This window comes from Ovis aries, chromosome 20 (assembly GCF_016772045.2).
Source record: "Ovis aries strain OAR_USU_Benz2616 breed Rambouillet chromosome 20, ARS-UI_Ramb_v3.0, whole genome shotgun sequence".
NCBI lineage: Eukaryota > Metazoa > Chordata > Mammalia > Artiodactyla > Bovidae > Ovis > Ovis aries.
Genome location: NC_056073.1, coordinates 32,233,192 through 32,248,801, shown reverse-complemented (window position 1 = coordinate 32,248,801; position 15,610 = coordinate 32,233,192). Strand labels below are relative to the sequence as shown.

Here is a 15,610-nt window from a genome sequence, read left to right as displayed (position 1 = left end):
AACCATGTTTGTCATGCCACAGACTCATACTTGGGAGGCCTGCCACTCATTCATTTCAGAAGCGTGAATTTTTAGATCCACAAAGTGCTACCACCCTGCTCCAGGGATATGCAGAGCAAACTTATTCTCAGAGGGTTTCAAAGTCGTTGGAGAAAAAGAGAGAGGCCTGGGAGAAGAAGGGTTATAAACCTTTGCCACTGGAGCCGGAGAAGTACCCAGACGCTAGGCAAAGGCCAGCCACTCACTGTTTAACCTTACTTTGCTCAGCAAACTGTCCCCAACGGACAGACCCCCAGGAAAATGTTGACCGCGTTCCTGCCAAGTCCAACTGTCCTTTTAAGTTATTTACACGCGACAGTGCTTCGCTTCAAGTGGTTTAAAGGGAAGAGTGATAGGAATCACTGATAAGCAGCCATTCTCCATACCAACGGCCTCTTCAGGGCTGATCTTTGCAGAGAATCAGTGGCTCAGCTCTGGATCTTGGCACATAGAATCTTGCCTCTAACTGAACCTCCATCAGTCAGCCTCTTCTGGAGATGCGGCCCTGCCCTTACCCTTCCAGGGGGACTGCTCCTCCCGGGGAGGGGACAGAGTGCCTCGTCTGCTCCCCACAGAGAATTCAGCAATGAATGGGCATTTGACCTGAGGAAAACAGATTCAGAGGCTGGCCAGTGACCAAGAGCCAGTGTCTCATAGAAAGGTAATCTGGGCAGTCATGCTCCCTTTCTAAGGTTTTGGAGGCTGAAGTCCCGAGAAGGTCAGCAGGAGGAATGGGAACAGAAAGAACTCCTCGGGACGTAGCAGGATTGTAGGCAGCAGGGGCCAGAGTCGGGTTCAAGCTCTCATCATGGGTGCTGAGTGTGAAGAAGACTCAGTCAGAGGACGCACGTGGAGGCAAGCGACCCAAGAGCAAACCGAGTCGGGAAAACTAATGGCCTGGCAAAGAGCATTTCTTAAAAGTTCTAAAGAAAATAGCTGTCTTGAGTCCAATAAAGAAACAGGTTTACTCACACCAGTCAGAATGGTCATCATTAAAATGTCTACAAACAATAAATGCTGGAGAAGGTATGGAGAAAAGGGAACCTTCCTACACTGTTGGTAGGAATGTAAATTGGTACAGCTACTATGGAAAACAGTATGGAGGCTCCTTAAAAAACTGAAAAATAGAGATGCCGTATGGTTTAGCAATGCCACTCCTGGGCATACATCCAGACCAAACTATAATTTGAAAAGATACACACACCCCTATTTTCATAGTAGGCAAAACATGGAAGTAACCTAATGTCCATCAACAAATAAGTGGATAAAGAAAATGTGGTATACATATACAATGGGATATAACTCAGCCACTAAGATGAATGAAGTAATGCTGTTTGCAGCGAGATGGATGGACTTAAGAGACCGTCATACTGAGCGAAGTCAGAGAAACGAACATTGTATGACATCCCTTATATGAGGACTCTAAAAAGAAATGATATAGATTAACTTATTTACAAAACAGACTCACAGACTTAGGGAAAGGGATACTTACGGACTTTGGGATGGACATGTACACACTGCTATATTTAAAATGGATAACCAGCAAGGTCCTACTGTCTAGCACAGGGAACTCTGGTCAATGTTATATGGCAGCCTGGGTGGGAGGGGAGTTTGGGGGAGAATGGATACATGTATGTGTGTGGCTGAGTCCTTTTGCTGTCCACCTGAAACTATCACATTATTAATCAGCTATACTTCAATATAAAATACAAAGCTTTTTTTTTTTTTAAAGGTACGTATCCCTCTGTGTATATAGCCAAATTCTGGATAGATATACCTTAGGATTTTATCAGTGGTAAACTAGGGGTTCTTGGGTTCTGGGTGATTTTATTATCCTATCTCTGTGATTGTTAAGCCTGTTTATAATTTTCTGAGTAGGTCACACATTGACATGGTTCAAAAATCAGGGCAATATAAACATGCTTATATTCAGAAGTTTCACCCTTACTCCATTCCTGGTTTCCTCCCTTTTATACATAATTATTTTTAGTTTCTTGTCATTTTCTCCATGTTTATCAAATATAAGCAAGTATGAATATATATATATATTATATATATATAATTTTCCCCATTTCTTATGCAAACTGTCATCCCATATATACTGCTGTGTACTTGGCTTCCTCCTCTATTGGGTACTTTTTTGAAAAAAGCCTTACCGGTCCCTGTTGTTGATTGGGCGCTCAAAGCATCCTCTGTCTGCTCCCAGGTCCTATTGCACCACGCAGCAAACTCTGTGAAGAGGGTGTCCATGGAGCTGGGTGGCCATGCCCCTTTCATCGTCTTTGACAGTGCCAACGTGGACCAGGCTGTCGCCGGGGCCATGGCCTCCAAATTTAGGAACTCTGGACAGGTGAGTCCCGGAGCATTTTTCTGGGTTGTGTGCTTTACAAAGATCCTACCCTTCCTCACCTCCTGGGAGAAAGGGCACTTCTGGGTTCCTGCCTTCATTCTTCATGCATGTGCTTTATCGGATGTTCAGTGAGTGCCCTCTCTTTGCCTGGGACTCTGCTAGGCTCACAGGGTATGAAGGGAAATAAGGTGTCTTCCTCCCTGGCTTCGAGGAAAATTTCCCGAACAGCAGAAGCCTTTTAATCAAATTGTTCTCTTCTTTCATCTCCTCTTTGAATCTGGTTATTTTCATAGTTTTCCCTTGCTGGACTTTTCTCTGCTGAACAGGTTTAAACATCTCCTCAGATACAAAATAGCCTCAACAGTTAGGGTCTGGAGCCCACAGTGTTAAGGAAAAGAAGGTTGGAAAATGTTGAGATGGTGCCTGGAAAAACTCAAAACCCTACTGCCTGGGTCTCACTCTTCACGAAATGAGGGGGCCAAGACAGGCCTCCACTAGAGGGCCACACGCACCACAGTGGGCCAAGGAGAGTCCAGCTTGTCCCTGGGAGAGTGGTGGCCTGTGCTCTCACCTTCTAGGGAATCCCAGAGCATCAGATCCAGCAGGGACCTTCCAAGTTATCTCATACAAGGTAAGCACTTCATCTTAGAGTACCATCAATAAGCGATTTTAAATGCATTCCAAAAAAGGAATAAAAACTGGAAAGTTATCTAGGAGGAAAAAGGTGAAGTGTATAATATTCTTTATTAAATAGTCTTCATCCTGTTTTGACCATTGGTAATTAATTTTTCTCCTTTCACATAACCTAGATAAGCTTGGTTGTTTCCGAAATAGGTATGTTTCCTTTTAGAAACACAAAATGCAAGGGTGTATAACCTTCAGAGTTACACTTACAAAGCTACAACTTTGGGGTATATTGCTTTAAGCCAATGAAAATGCACAGGGTACAAAATAATCTACAAACTGTTTCTATTAGAAAACACACAATTCAGAAAAAAGCCAAGAAGAAAATGGATCAAGGATAACCTCATTTCCAGTAATGTGTTTATATTGTATAACTTGAAAATATTAGGTCTAAACTAGAAAATATAATAAACAAAGGTCTTTTCAATAATTTAGGCTGGAAGAATGGTCTTGTGTCCATTTTCAAAATGTTGGATTCTGCCAAGCTGTTGAAAGGTTCACTAAGCTAGAGGACATCAATTAGCCTCTGAATCCTTTTCCTTCTAGCTTTTCCTCTCTGTCGTTGAGTATCGCTGTCTCAAGGAGATATTTCTTGTGTTGGCTTTCTCGTTCCAATATGAGCCATTTGAAAAAAACCTAGGTTAGTGGCTTTTTGCTCACAGATTATTTATGCTCGCTTACCTGTTTGACCACAGAGGCGCGGTGGCTGTGGAGGGGCCTGGAGAAGTACAGGCTCTTGGCATGTTTGTCGTTAGGGCTAAGCTCGAGTATGGAGGTGGGACCCAGGACAGGAACCACCTGGGAAGTACATTTACATTCAGAGGTAGTAGCGATCATAGGTTTATTGGTTGGGTCAGTAGCTTCTGATGAACTGTCGATGTGAGTTTCTTTCTTTCTGCGTAGACGTGTGTGTGCTCCAACCGTTTCTTGGTGCAAAGCGGTATCCATGACTCCTTTGTGAAAAAATTTGCTGAGGCAATTGAAACGAACCTGCATGTGGGTAATGGATTTGAAGAGAGAACTACTCAAGGCCCGTTAATTAATGCAAAAGCTGTAGAAAAGGTAAGTCGGTCTTATTACCTGTTCAGTGTCCTGGTTTCAGTATCAAAAACCACGCTGGTCAGGTGCCCAGCAAGGTGGTTTTGGAAACATGGAGAAATTAGAAAAACTAGTGAATTTCTGCCAGTTTGTATGAATCAAGTGGCATCGTCAGGTTATAAGCTTTTCCAGCTCTGTCATTTAGCTGAGTTCCCATGAGATCTGCCACTTTCGTTCTGCTGCCGTCCCTAAATTTTCTCTTGCAGTGGTGATAATTCTGTATCCTGCTGCTTCAGGAATTACCATCTTGAAATACAAAGTTCTTTCATCTTTGGAACACCTAAAAGGAGAGGAAAAAGGCTTTTTGTTTTTGAGATCAGACATTTCTAGGAATCTAATATTGTCCTCTGAGAATTTTGAGAAGACGGGACATACTCTGGCCTGGAAAATCCTATGGACAGAGGAGCCTGGCAGGCTACAGTCCATGGGAGTCACAAAGAGTTAGACACGACTGAACATGCACCCACACCCACACGGGGGTGTATCCATTTTAGTGATAGAAGCTCTACAAAGACTTGAAGTGGAAAAAACAGGTCTATCAAACAAATGCTAGAGGAAACTTGTCAGAGCTAGGGGGAAATAACTTGATTCTTCAGATTGAAAGACTTTGTCAATTGCCAAGTATATAGAATTAGAATAAAGAGAAAACCCAGGTGTGATTTGCTAAAATTTTAGAATATCGGGAACATACAAAGAAGATTCAAGAAGCTTCTAGAGTGGGGAAAATTGACCCATAAAGGAGTGAAAACTGTTTTTGAGTTAGAATGTTCATTGAAATATACTCAACACTCTGAAGGAAAATTATCTGGGGTCCAAATTCTATTACCAGCCAGTGCAAGATAAAACAGCCCGACCTGCAGTTATCAGAACACTCTGAATATAAACCACCTTAGTGCACCTTTTTCGAAAATAACTAGTACTTGAGGAGAAAATATTAGAACAAAGTGAAAGAGAAGTCCAGGGACAAGAACAGCGTGGGATCCAAGAGCCTGGAACTAACCCAGGAAGGCAAGGAGAGCAAATCCCAGAAAGGCAGCTGAGCATCAGGCCTGGAAAGACACGAGTGTATGTTTATTAGGCCGTTCAGCAAACAGTAAGACCCAACAGCCAGAAACCCACAGAGCAGGGTTGCTGCTGTTCCGTCGCTAGATCATATCCAACTCTTTGCGACCCCATAGACTGCAGCATGCCAGGTTTCCCTGTCCATCACGCCAGGTTTCCCTGTCCATCACCAGCTCCCAGAGTTTGCTCAGGCTCATGTCCATTGAGTCGGTGATATCATCCAGTCATCTCATCCTCTGTTGTTCCCTTCTCCTTCTGCCCTCAACCTTTCTCAGCGTCAGGGTCTTTTCCAAGGAGTCGGCTCTTCGCATCAGGTGGCCAAAGTATTGGAGCTTCAGCTTCAGTCCTTCCAAAGAGTGGGGAGGAAGCAGCATTGTATATACGACCTGCCCTCTTGACTCCATATCTGTGTATCTGGTTCTTTCAACCTAGAAGGAACTGGGGTACATGGTTTCAAACCTATTTGAAAAAGAAAGAAAAGTCCAGTTACTGTTTTTGACAGTTTAAACATTTTCCAAGCATCCTGGATCCCTTTTCCCAAAGGCTGTTCCTTTCTTCCTCACACAGGTAGAGAAACACGTGCATGATGCCATTTCCAAGGGGGCCACCGTCGTGACAGGTGGGAAGCGACACCACGTTGGGAAAAATTTCTTCGAGCCCACCCTGCTCAGCAACGTCACCCGAGACATGCTCTGCTCTCAGGAAGAGACTTTTGGGCCTGTGGCACCTGTTATCAAGTAAGGCCATCCAGCGTGTAGGAAGACTGGAGGAAGAGTAGGAAAGGAAAAGGAAGCCTGGAGAGTAATCCAGTTCCTGTGTCATTTGCGACTGGCAGGAGAGGGACAGGAGCAGAGAGTGGGGCTGTGTCGGGGGAAGGGCCAAGACCAAGGCATGGTTTTTTAATCATTGGTTTTCATTATTGCCCGTTTAGACCACAAAATTTACCAAATTCTCTACTTTGCTCCCTGCCGAACTCATTTTTCTTCATAACAGAGTACATCCTTCAAGATTTCTTTCAAGGGTGTCTGTAGGAAATGAACTCTGTGTTTGTATGGGACCTTTTATCCCACACTCACAAGTAAATAATAATCTACCTGCGTAAAAATCAAGCTTCACAAGATATCACTCCTTGGTCTGCTTATTTTCAGGGTTGTTATTGAGAAAGCTGATGTCTGCTTCTTGTTCCTGTGAAGGGAACTTTTTCTCTTCAGAGACTCAGGGCCTTTGATGTTCTTAAATTTTACCATGGTAGCTTAGGTATGGCATACTGTGAACTTTTTTTTCAATCTGAGATCCCAAGGCCTTTATTTAAAATCTGAGGTGTCTGTTTAGTCCTGGGAAATTCTTGGTCATTATTTCTCCAAATATTTCTCTCTCCTCCATTGCTAATGAAATTTATAAATTAATCTGACATTGGGAGACTGGACCACTTGGAGAACTTTCATCTTTTAGTAAAATATTTTTTACCTAGAATATGAACTTGACATTTTCCAAAAGGATGCAGGGGTTAGGAATGCAGGCTTTGCTGCTTTATACCTGTGTCCCCTTGAATGAGTTAACTTCTCTGAGCCCCAGGGTCCTTCATGGGAAAAGGACTAAAAACTAGTATCTGCCTCATGGCTTCCAAGGTGGAACAGTGGTAAAGAATCTGCCTGCCAATGCAGACCTGAGAGACTCAGGTTCAGTCCCTGGAGTAGGAAATGGCAACCCACTCCAGTATTCCTGCCTAGAGAATTCCATGGACAGAGAAGCCTGGTGGGCTATAGTCCATAAGGTTGTAAAGAGTCAGACATGACTTAGTGACTCAACAACAACAGACAAAAAAACTTGCCTCACAGGACAGCTGTAAGGTTTAAATTATGTAATATACATAAAGCACGTCACCTAATATCAGTGTGGTTGTTATTGTGTAAATAGTGAAGTCATGCAGTCATGTCCAACTCTTTGTGACCCCGTGGACTGTAGCCTACAGGCTCCTCTGTCCATGGGATTCTCCAGGCAAGAATACTAGAGTGGGTTGCCATTTCCTTCTCCAAGGAATCTCCCAGACCCAGGGATCGAACCTGGGTCTCCAGCATTGCAGGCAGACGCTTTACTATCTGAGCCACCAGGGAGTTCACACTGAAAAGGTGAAATTGTCGAGGATGTCCCACCTGATACTGGGATGAGTGCATTTTCGAGGGACATGTAGGCAGTAAGGACATGGATGACGCCCTGGTTTTTATTCTCTGGCAGACAGATAGAACGGCTTGCTCTCTACAGTGGAGAGACAAGAGCTGCTCATCCTTGGAACAAGTGATTCTCTTGGGGTCCCCCTCCTCTCTCTCCCACTCGTCCTCTTGCACTGACCGGGGTCTGCCAACTCTGCCCGAGCCTTCAGAGGGCTGGCTGCTGCTGGGTCTCTGATTTGAGGAGCTGGGATTCATAGAATGTTCTGCCCTCCATTTACAGTTCTGGGGCAATAGGAAAAGGCCTCTGAAATCTAGTTTCAGAAATAAGATGATCAAGCTGGAAGCGACTGCATTAGGCTTCCATACTAGTAGTCTCATTTCCAAGGGGAACAGACCCCCAGCACTGTTAAGCAGTGGGGCCAACACTGGAACCCTGGGCCCCAGCAGGCCCTGGCTGTTGTCTTTCTCCCACATCACGGCTGCTTCTGAAGTAGTTATGATTGGTGCACGTCTTAAGAGAGAACAAGAGCAGTAACCCTTTTCCTAGGCATTTTATTCAACATTCTGAATACACTGTAGCTCCCTATGTGTCTCCTGTTCTCCTAGAAGAGATGAACCGGTGTTGATCTAAGCTCCTTAGTCTTGAACTCAGCGTGTGCAGTGAATGAAGGTGTTTTCCTCTCTGCTCCTTACAAAACTCTGATTGACCCCTGGCTCTTAATTGGGAAACAGATCAGAAGGAAAAACAGCTGGTTTTCCTTCCCCTGTGGGATTTTGCTGATGACCCACCCTGACTTTGGCAGGTTCAACACAGAGGAGGAGGCGGTGGCGATCGCTAACGCGGCCGATGTCGGGCTGGCAGGTGGGTGTCTGTCCTCGCTTGGCGACAATCAGTCACTTCTCCAGCTGTGCCTTTTAAATGTCACCTGGGGTTTTGAGAAGTCAGCTTCTTTGCAGCACGTGTTTCATTGCTTTCCAAGGGGCGAGGGTGGGTTTGTGCCAGTCCAGGTTCTTTGCTGTGTCCGCAGGATGTGGGATGGGAGCTCCCTGGTCGGAGCTGGGCGTGGTGGAGGGAGAAACAGCAGTGCCGACTGTTCTGGGGAGAACCACCCACACCCCTTAAGCCCCATGTTCCCAGAGGCTCGATGCCTGGAAATTCCAAGTGCTTCTCCTCGCATCCCTCCTGGAAGCCTGAACAAGAGATAGCGCTTGACTTCACAGAGAGCATCAGGGCGATGAAGGAAGGGAAGACAGCACCGGCAAAGGGAGCCTCAGGGAGTGGCTGCCGTTCTTGCAGTTTGGACATGGTCAAGGCGGCCACAGTATGTACCCTGTGTCCCTGACAAAACTGTGTCTGCATAAAGACACTCAACAAATCTGTCTTTAGCATCCACTAGTGAAGGAAGTGTTGGCAAAGATAAAAAGACATAGATTCAGCCGTGGCTCTACAGGCGCTTCTCTGGGTGGACAAGAACCACTGATAACCAGAGAAAGGATGTCCACACTGTAGAGTCCCTTATTCTACGACAAAGACTCCGAGTTGCTGACTCAGAGGGCCTAACGCTGGAGTAAGACGTGTGCACGAGTGCCCCCGTAACACTGAGCTCAGTATTCTTCTCGTCCCTTCTTGATGGGATGATGGTGGAGGAAGCCACATCCCAAACCAGGGCATCCATGCTGGGCAAGACTGATGGTGCAGATTGAAGAAGAGAGGTTCTGGGCAGAGGGGGACCTAGTTAAGTGAAAACAGGACAAGGACAAGGACAGGACAAGGAGAACTGGGTGGACGAGTTTGGTGGAGATGGTCGGTGACTGGAATAATGGAAGATAAAGCTGGACATGTCGATTGAAAGCACATTAGGGAGAGTTCGAATACTCACCAGGAACTTAACCTTATTTATGGGTAACAAGGAGTCACTGGAAGGTCTGGGTAAAAACATCACGTGGATAACCTAACAGATGTGTGCAGGGTGGATTGATTAGGAGGCCATAGGAGCCAGGTTCATTGTTGTTACAGTCCTTGCTGGAGATGGTGAGAGAGCTAGCGAGAGCAGAACAGAAGCAAAAAGATGATTTCTAAAGGTTGTGAGATGAAGACATACATGGAACCACCTAGGGGCTCCACTTGGAAGCAGGAAGGTTCCAGCCCGCATGACTAGGTAGCTGGTCATCCATGGTACCCTCAGCTGTGGACATGATGTCTTTAATGACTACATCTGTGTCTTTTATCCCCACGACAGGTTATTTTTACTCTCAAGACCTGGCCCAGATCTGGAGGGTGGCGGAGCGGCTGGAGGTCGGCATGGTTGGCGTTAACGAAGGACTGATCTCCTCCGTGGAGTGCCCTTTCGGTGGGGTGAAGCAGTCCGGCCTTGGGCGAGAGGGCTCCAAGTACGGCATTGACGAGTATCTGGAGCTCAAGTATGTGTGCTTCGGAGGCTTATAGGATTCTTTAAGAAATAAAAAGGGAGGCTTACCTATGTATGAGGACATGCCATCCGTTATTTTAAATAAACCCATTGGGTAGGTGAACTAGGAATTTTAAAAAACGAATCATCCAGTCCTTATAAGCAGATACAAAGCCTGTCCCTCCTCCTAGCTGGCGTGGGGCCAATACATGCCACAAGCCTGTGGCCACAAATCCCTGAGAACCAGCAGTGGGTTTATAGGATGAGGCCCTGGATCGCCAGCCCCCACCCTCCCCACCCATGACCTCATCTGCCTCAGAGCAAAGTGCAACAAGCTGGTCCTGAAGCCCCCTCATCATGGTGGCGCCACAACCTGGGCAATGACATAGCCAGCACCCACGTGGCTCCGGAGCTAAGACCCAGGGGGCTGCGGGGGACATCTCTTGAGTGTGACTGACAGGCTGGGCAGGATGCCACTGCATGCCTGGTGACCCGCCAGTGGGGTATTCGGAGGTGTTGCTGCAGCGGCTGAATCATTGGTTTTTGTTTGTTTGTTTGTTTGTTTTTTTAAGAACTTTAGACACAGCACAGAATTGCCTGAATTTCTTTGAGAAGTGAAAGAACCCCTCTCTTTTTTTTGACTAGTTTTTAAACTGAAAGCTCCACCATCCTCAACTGCTTAAAGATTCTGTGTTCACTTCTGTGCTGTTTTTCCACATCATGTTTCTGAGAGAAAATAAGCATAAAGCAGAGCCCAGCAGCAGCGGCTTGGTGGGGCTTTATCCACGGGTAACGGCCTGGCCGGGCTTATCTGCACAGACATGCTGTCTACCCCCCACACCCAGCCCTCAGTACAGTGGAGATTCTGTTCATGCCTTGCTTAGCTCCATGGGATACTGTGAACCTAAGAGAAAGCAAACATATAGTATTTGCCAAAAAGTGAAAATTCGATGTTCAGTGTGGGAGTCATCGTTGTTATGGGTGGCACCTCCCAGCCCGGCTTGGGTCTCCAGCAGTGGCTTTGCCAAGGTGAGGGGAGGCTGGTACCCACCTGCTCGGCACCTGAGCCCGAGGGCGGGCTGGTCTCCCATAGCCTGCTCTTTATGACATGCTGCTCCTTCACCTGCAGGGAGCGCAAAAGCACTTTGAGCACAGTGATCTCAAAAGGGAAAAGAATTTCCATAGCTGCCAGTTGGAAGAGGCGCTTTCTATCCAATGAGTTTTTATAGTTCTTCTTTTAAAAACAAAAAGCCCAATGATCACTGTTTCCTGTTGCTCTGAAAGAAAAACTCTAAGAAAACAGTAGGCTTTTCTGTACTGTGTCTCTAAACGTCCTGATACATGAGGAAAGGGGAGGCTGGTCCTGGTGGAACAGATAGGGACGAAGCTCCCCCTTTCCCACTGTGTGTGTGTGTGTGTTTGTGTGTGTGTGTGTGTGCGCGCGCGCGCGTACTTCACTGACATCCTCTGGATGTTTTGGGGAGCAGAAGGAAAACGTGAATGAAAGGAGTGCTGGAGGCAGTTGATCCTGGACCAATAGCACCCCTCACTGAGCCACAGGGAGCTAAAAAGCTAAAGGTCTGAGATGTCCCTGTGCACAGAGGTACCATGGCCAGTCCCGGAGCTGCCTTGTGTTTGCCCTGGGTTACATCAGCCGTCCCCCTGAGGCCCAGCTAAGCAATCAGCTGAAGTCCACCTAGTGACAGGCACTGCTCAGACCCTGTCCACAATCACATACACATCATATTGACCGTGAATTTGCACTTACTAGTTCTGGAGTTGTTTCACGTGACATTTTAATTACTTAATGTTTGGATGTGTCCATCTGTTTTCTATTAACAATAAAAATGCTCTAAATAGTTTTTAGAAGTCCAGAATACTAGTGCTTGAAATGTTTGGGGGAATACATTCAAATACGTTTGTTAATTTTATAACTCAGCAGATGCTTTGGCTTGATGGCAGATTTTGTTTTCTAGTATATCTGTTTGACCAGGTACATAAATTGAGGGCCAGAGACTCACTGCAATATCCTTGATTAATTCTGGAATTAAAGTAAGTTGAAAAGGAAATAGCTTACTGTTTAGTAAAATTGATCTGGATTGTGGGGAAAGATGTATTTTTTAAATGAACTTTTTTGGGGGTTATTGTTCAGTAAGGTGATCGATTATGTGATGGAATATGTGATGGATTTGTTAAAAATGTGTGTTTTAACACTAAATAGAAAAGGACCATTAGACCAGGGATTGGTTCACAGGCCAAATCTTGCCTGCTTTTGTACAACCCAGAGCTAAGAATGGTTTTTATATTCCCAAATGGTTAGGGGAAAACAAATCAAAAGAATAGTATTTCATGACACATGAAAATTTTCTGAAATTCAGATATCAGTATCCATAACTCTTTGCGATCTCATGGACTGTAGTCCGCCAGGTTCCTCTGTCCATGGACTTCTCCAAGCAATACTGAAGTGGATAGCCATTCTCTTCTCCAGGGGATCTTCCCAACCCCGGGATCAAACCCGGGTCTCCTGCATTGCAGAAAGGTTCTTTACCATCTGACCCTCAGGGAAGCCCCAAATAAAATGTTATTGGAGCCCAGCCACGCCCATTCAGTTACCATATGATCTGTGGCTACCTTCTAGGCAGAATTATTTGCACCACAGACAGAACTGCCCACAAAACTCTTTGGCTTTTTACAGAAATAATTTGCCAACCTCTGATCTAAACCAAGAGGGAGATACTGACCTTCCCATGTTAATGAGGCATTATTTCATTTTATTGAACACGTACTCTGTAAAAACTACTTTTCCAGGTCTTGCTCCAGTGAATCCTCACCAAGAACTTTCCAGCAATCATCACATGACTCATATGAAATCACCCAGATAACGGGAGTCTGTTGGCCTTGAGAAAACAATTCTCAGTTTACTTTCCCCAGCTATGCAGGGATTCTCATTTTAAACCTCCTCTGTACCTGTTATCTTTATCCATTTGAGCAGCTTTTAAATATAATTTTATGTCAAGTGTTGGCTCATCTACCTTTAATTTTTATGGAAAGACTTAGTGAAAGTAAAGATCAGAAGCACAATGCAGATAAGTCTGTTTTATTGTAAACTTAGATCATTAACTTTAAACTGTGCCACATGACTGCCTTCTCTGCCGGCTGAAGCCCAGGGCTTTCATTATTCATATGCGGCTATGATAGATAGCATTTTACTTGAATAATATTTATGCTTTGGTTTTTTTTCACGCTGTATTTTGTGGGATAAAACTTGGGGATAAGTGTAGTTGGAACTGTGAAAACATTTTGTTTTTTAAAAATGTACATGTAGTTCACTTTCCGGTTTTTGATAACTGTGTATGTCAAGGCAGTGGAGTTGTGCGTGTGTGATTAATAAAGGTTGAATTAACAGAATTTCCTGTTTTAAGTGAAGGTTTCTGGTTTGTGGGATTTTTCTTGCCAGTTCATCATCTGAGTTTACTTTGGAGTTTATTAGACCAGTTTGGATATGTATGCCCCCCTCAAAATATGACTGTAGGAGTTCGGGACATACCACCCCAAAATGTGCCACTTTGGCATAAGGATTTTTGTGAGCTGAAGACAATTAAGTAGCAGATAAAAGCAGAGCACTCTGTCTTTTGTTACCCCTCTATTTGCCTAAAAGCAGGATGAGTGCTAAGTCGCTTCAGTCGTGTCCGACTCTTTGCGACCCCATGAACTGTAGCCTGCCAGGCTCCTCTGCCCATGGGATTCTCCAGGCAAGAATACTGAAGTGGGTTGCCATGCCCTCCCCCAGGGGATTTTCCTATGCAGGGATCGAACCTGTGTCTCCTGTGGCTCCTGCATTGCAGGTGGATTCTTTACCACTGAACCACTGGGGAAGCCCCAAAAGCAGGATACAAATTTACAAAGGTGCCCCCTTTCTATCAAGAGGATGGGATAAAGGTTAATTCCCAGAGACAACTTCAGGCCCAATCAGCCTGGACTCTAAATAACAAATTTTACTAACTAGCCTTTGGCTCCACCCTTGAAAGCCTACAACAGTTTTCCTGTAGCCTGTCATTTCTCCAGAGATTTATTCTTCTTTGTTGAAGATGCTGTGTAAGCTGACGCTTTAAGCCACTCTCACTTATCACTTCTCTCTGAAATATACATGAGAAGTTTATTAAAACGTCTGCTTTTCTCTTGTTAATCTTTTATGGCAGTGGTCTCAGCCAACAACTCAGAAAGGGAGAGGGAAAATTATTTCTCTGCCACATGTATAAACAATGCTCCTTTGATCTGTCTGTGAATCTCCTGGGCAGGGAGCCAGCCTATGAAATTTGGTACCCTAGCACATTCATACAGGAGGGACTGTAACAGGGAAGAAACTTGTAGTATTCTATTACAAGTTAATCGGACTTCCCTGATAGCTCAGTGGTAAAGAATTTGCCTGTCAATGCAGGAGACGTGTTCAACCCTTGGGTCAGGAAGATCCCCTGGAGAAGATAATGGCAACTCACTCCAGTATTCTTGTCTGGGAAATCCCATGGATGGAGGAGCCTGGTGGGCTACAGTCCGCGGGGTCGCAAAAGAGTCAGACAAGAGTCAGATACAACTTAGTGACTAAAAAATAGCAGCAAGTTAAGCTTAAATTATTTGTAATGGCTCGTCTCTGAGAACCCTGCTTCCCAGGTAATAAGCATTAACCTAAAATAACTCTGTTTAGCTCAGAGGAAATATCCTGACCAGGCCCATCTGTGAATGGCTCTAGGAAGAAACCTACATACCCCTTCAGAGGCTGATGGAAACCAGGAAGTGTTTGAGTTTACTCTCTCCTCTTTCAGTATAAAAGAAGCCTGAATTCTAACTCAAGCAAGATAGTTCTTTGGAACATGAGCCCTCCATATTCACAGCCTGCTGCCTTTCTGAATAAAATCATTATTTCTTGCCCCAACAACCCGTCCCTCAATTTTTGGCCTATGTAGGGAGTGCAGTAGGAGCTTAGACTCTAGTGAGTCTAAGGTTACTGAGTACAGGCTTACTGAGTCTAAGCCTGTCCCATGGCTTGTGCTAATACATGCTTGCTGAATGAAACTGGAATTTACCTGGTTTGCAGGTGTGGCTGTCTAAGAAAGGAGGATCCCCCAGCTTTCTCAAGTTCACCAATCTCTCTCTCTGCTACACAGGCCACTGTTATCCATTATGTACTTTTTTCAAAGTTTGGGGTTTTTGGCTACAGAAATGTATGAGGAAGACATTTTTTGAAACCCTGCTATTCAGATAAAATCACTGTTAATTATTTAGACAGCATATCTTATACTTTCATACAGTGTTCGTTTATATTTTCAAAATTTTCACGTAGGCCTCACTGAATCCAAGGTACATCAGTAGGCTTTGAACAAAATAAGAAAAAATAGCATTCTTTGGAAAAAAGAACAGCATTCCTGGCTACCCATCTCCCTTTATCATCCCATTTATTCCATGCGTTCTCTTAATCTGCTTTTGATTTTTAAAATTACTTTACCAGGAGAAATGATCCACTTACCTCTTGTGACCTGAAACAAACTTCCAGATATTGCTCCAGCCAAGACGGGTTTAGTTAGGACGAGCAGAGAACTAACTGTAACTTGAGATCTGCAACCACGGCCAGCTGCATCAAGTCAAGTCCCTGCACAGCAACATAAGAAAAACGCTTTTATAGGGAGGAAACGGAAGTTGGGCGGGTTTAAGTGTTCGTGGCTTTTCATTGGCTGAGTCCTTATCAGGAAAGAGAGGCCTTCCTCCTGGCCGGCTCTGCTATCATCACAGGGCGTGAAAGCGCC

At 44.9% G+C, this 15,610-nt stretch overlaps 1 protein-coding gene and 1 long non-coding RNA gene across 4 annotated transcripts in view; one reads left to right on the top strand and one right to left on the bottom strand.

The window, feature by feature from the left end:
- The window catches only part of ALDH5A1 (aldehyde dehydrogenase 5 family member A1), a 25,924-nt gene extending 12,704 nt beyond the window's left edge, over positions 1-13,220 (top strand). The window contains exons 6-10 of one of the 2 annotated variants that reach the window (XM_015102810.4): positions 2,246-2,389; positions 3,977-4,135; positions 5,801-5,970; positions 8,208-8,266; positions 9,645-13,220. In XM_015102810.4, coding sequence (XP_014958296.2) covers positions 2,246-2,389; positions 3,977-4,135; positions 5,801-5,970; positions 8,208-8,266; positions 9,645-9,850 — 738 coding nt within the window. In that variant the 3' untranslated portion in view covers positions 9,851-13,220. Of the gene's footprint in view, positions 1-2,245; positions 2,390-3,976; positions 4,136-5,800; positions 5,971-8,207 lie in introns of both variants that reach the window. The other variant, XM_060403444.1, reaches the window with a different exon arrangement.
- LOC105612674 (uncharacterized) overlaps positions 1-15,458 on the bottom strand; it is a 21,266-nt gene extending 5,808 nt beyond the window's left edge. Inside the window, exons 1-4 of one of the 2 annotated variants that reach the window (XR_009597650.1) lie at positions 15,334-15,458; positions 10,864-10,935; positions 5,172-5,692; positions 2,196-4,451 (exon numbers count right to left, since the gene is read on the bottom strand). This is a non-coding gene — a long non-coding RNA (uncharacterized LOC105612674). Of the gene's footprint in view, positions 1-2,195; positions 5,693-10,863; positions 10,936-15,333 lie in introns of both variants that reach the window. The other variant, XR_009597649.1, reaches the window with a different exon arrangement.
- Positions 15,459-15,610: the final 152 nt, after the last annotated feature.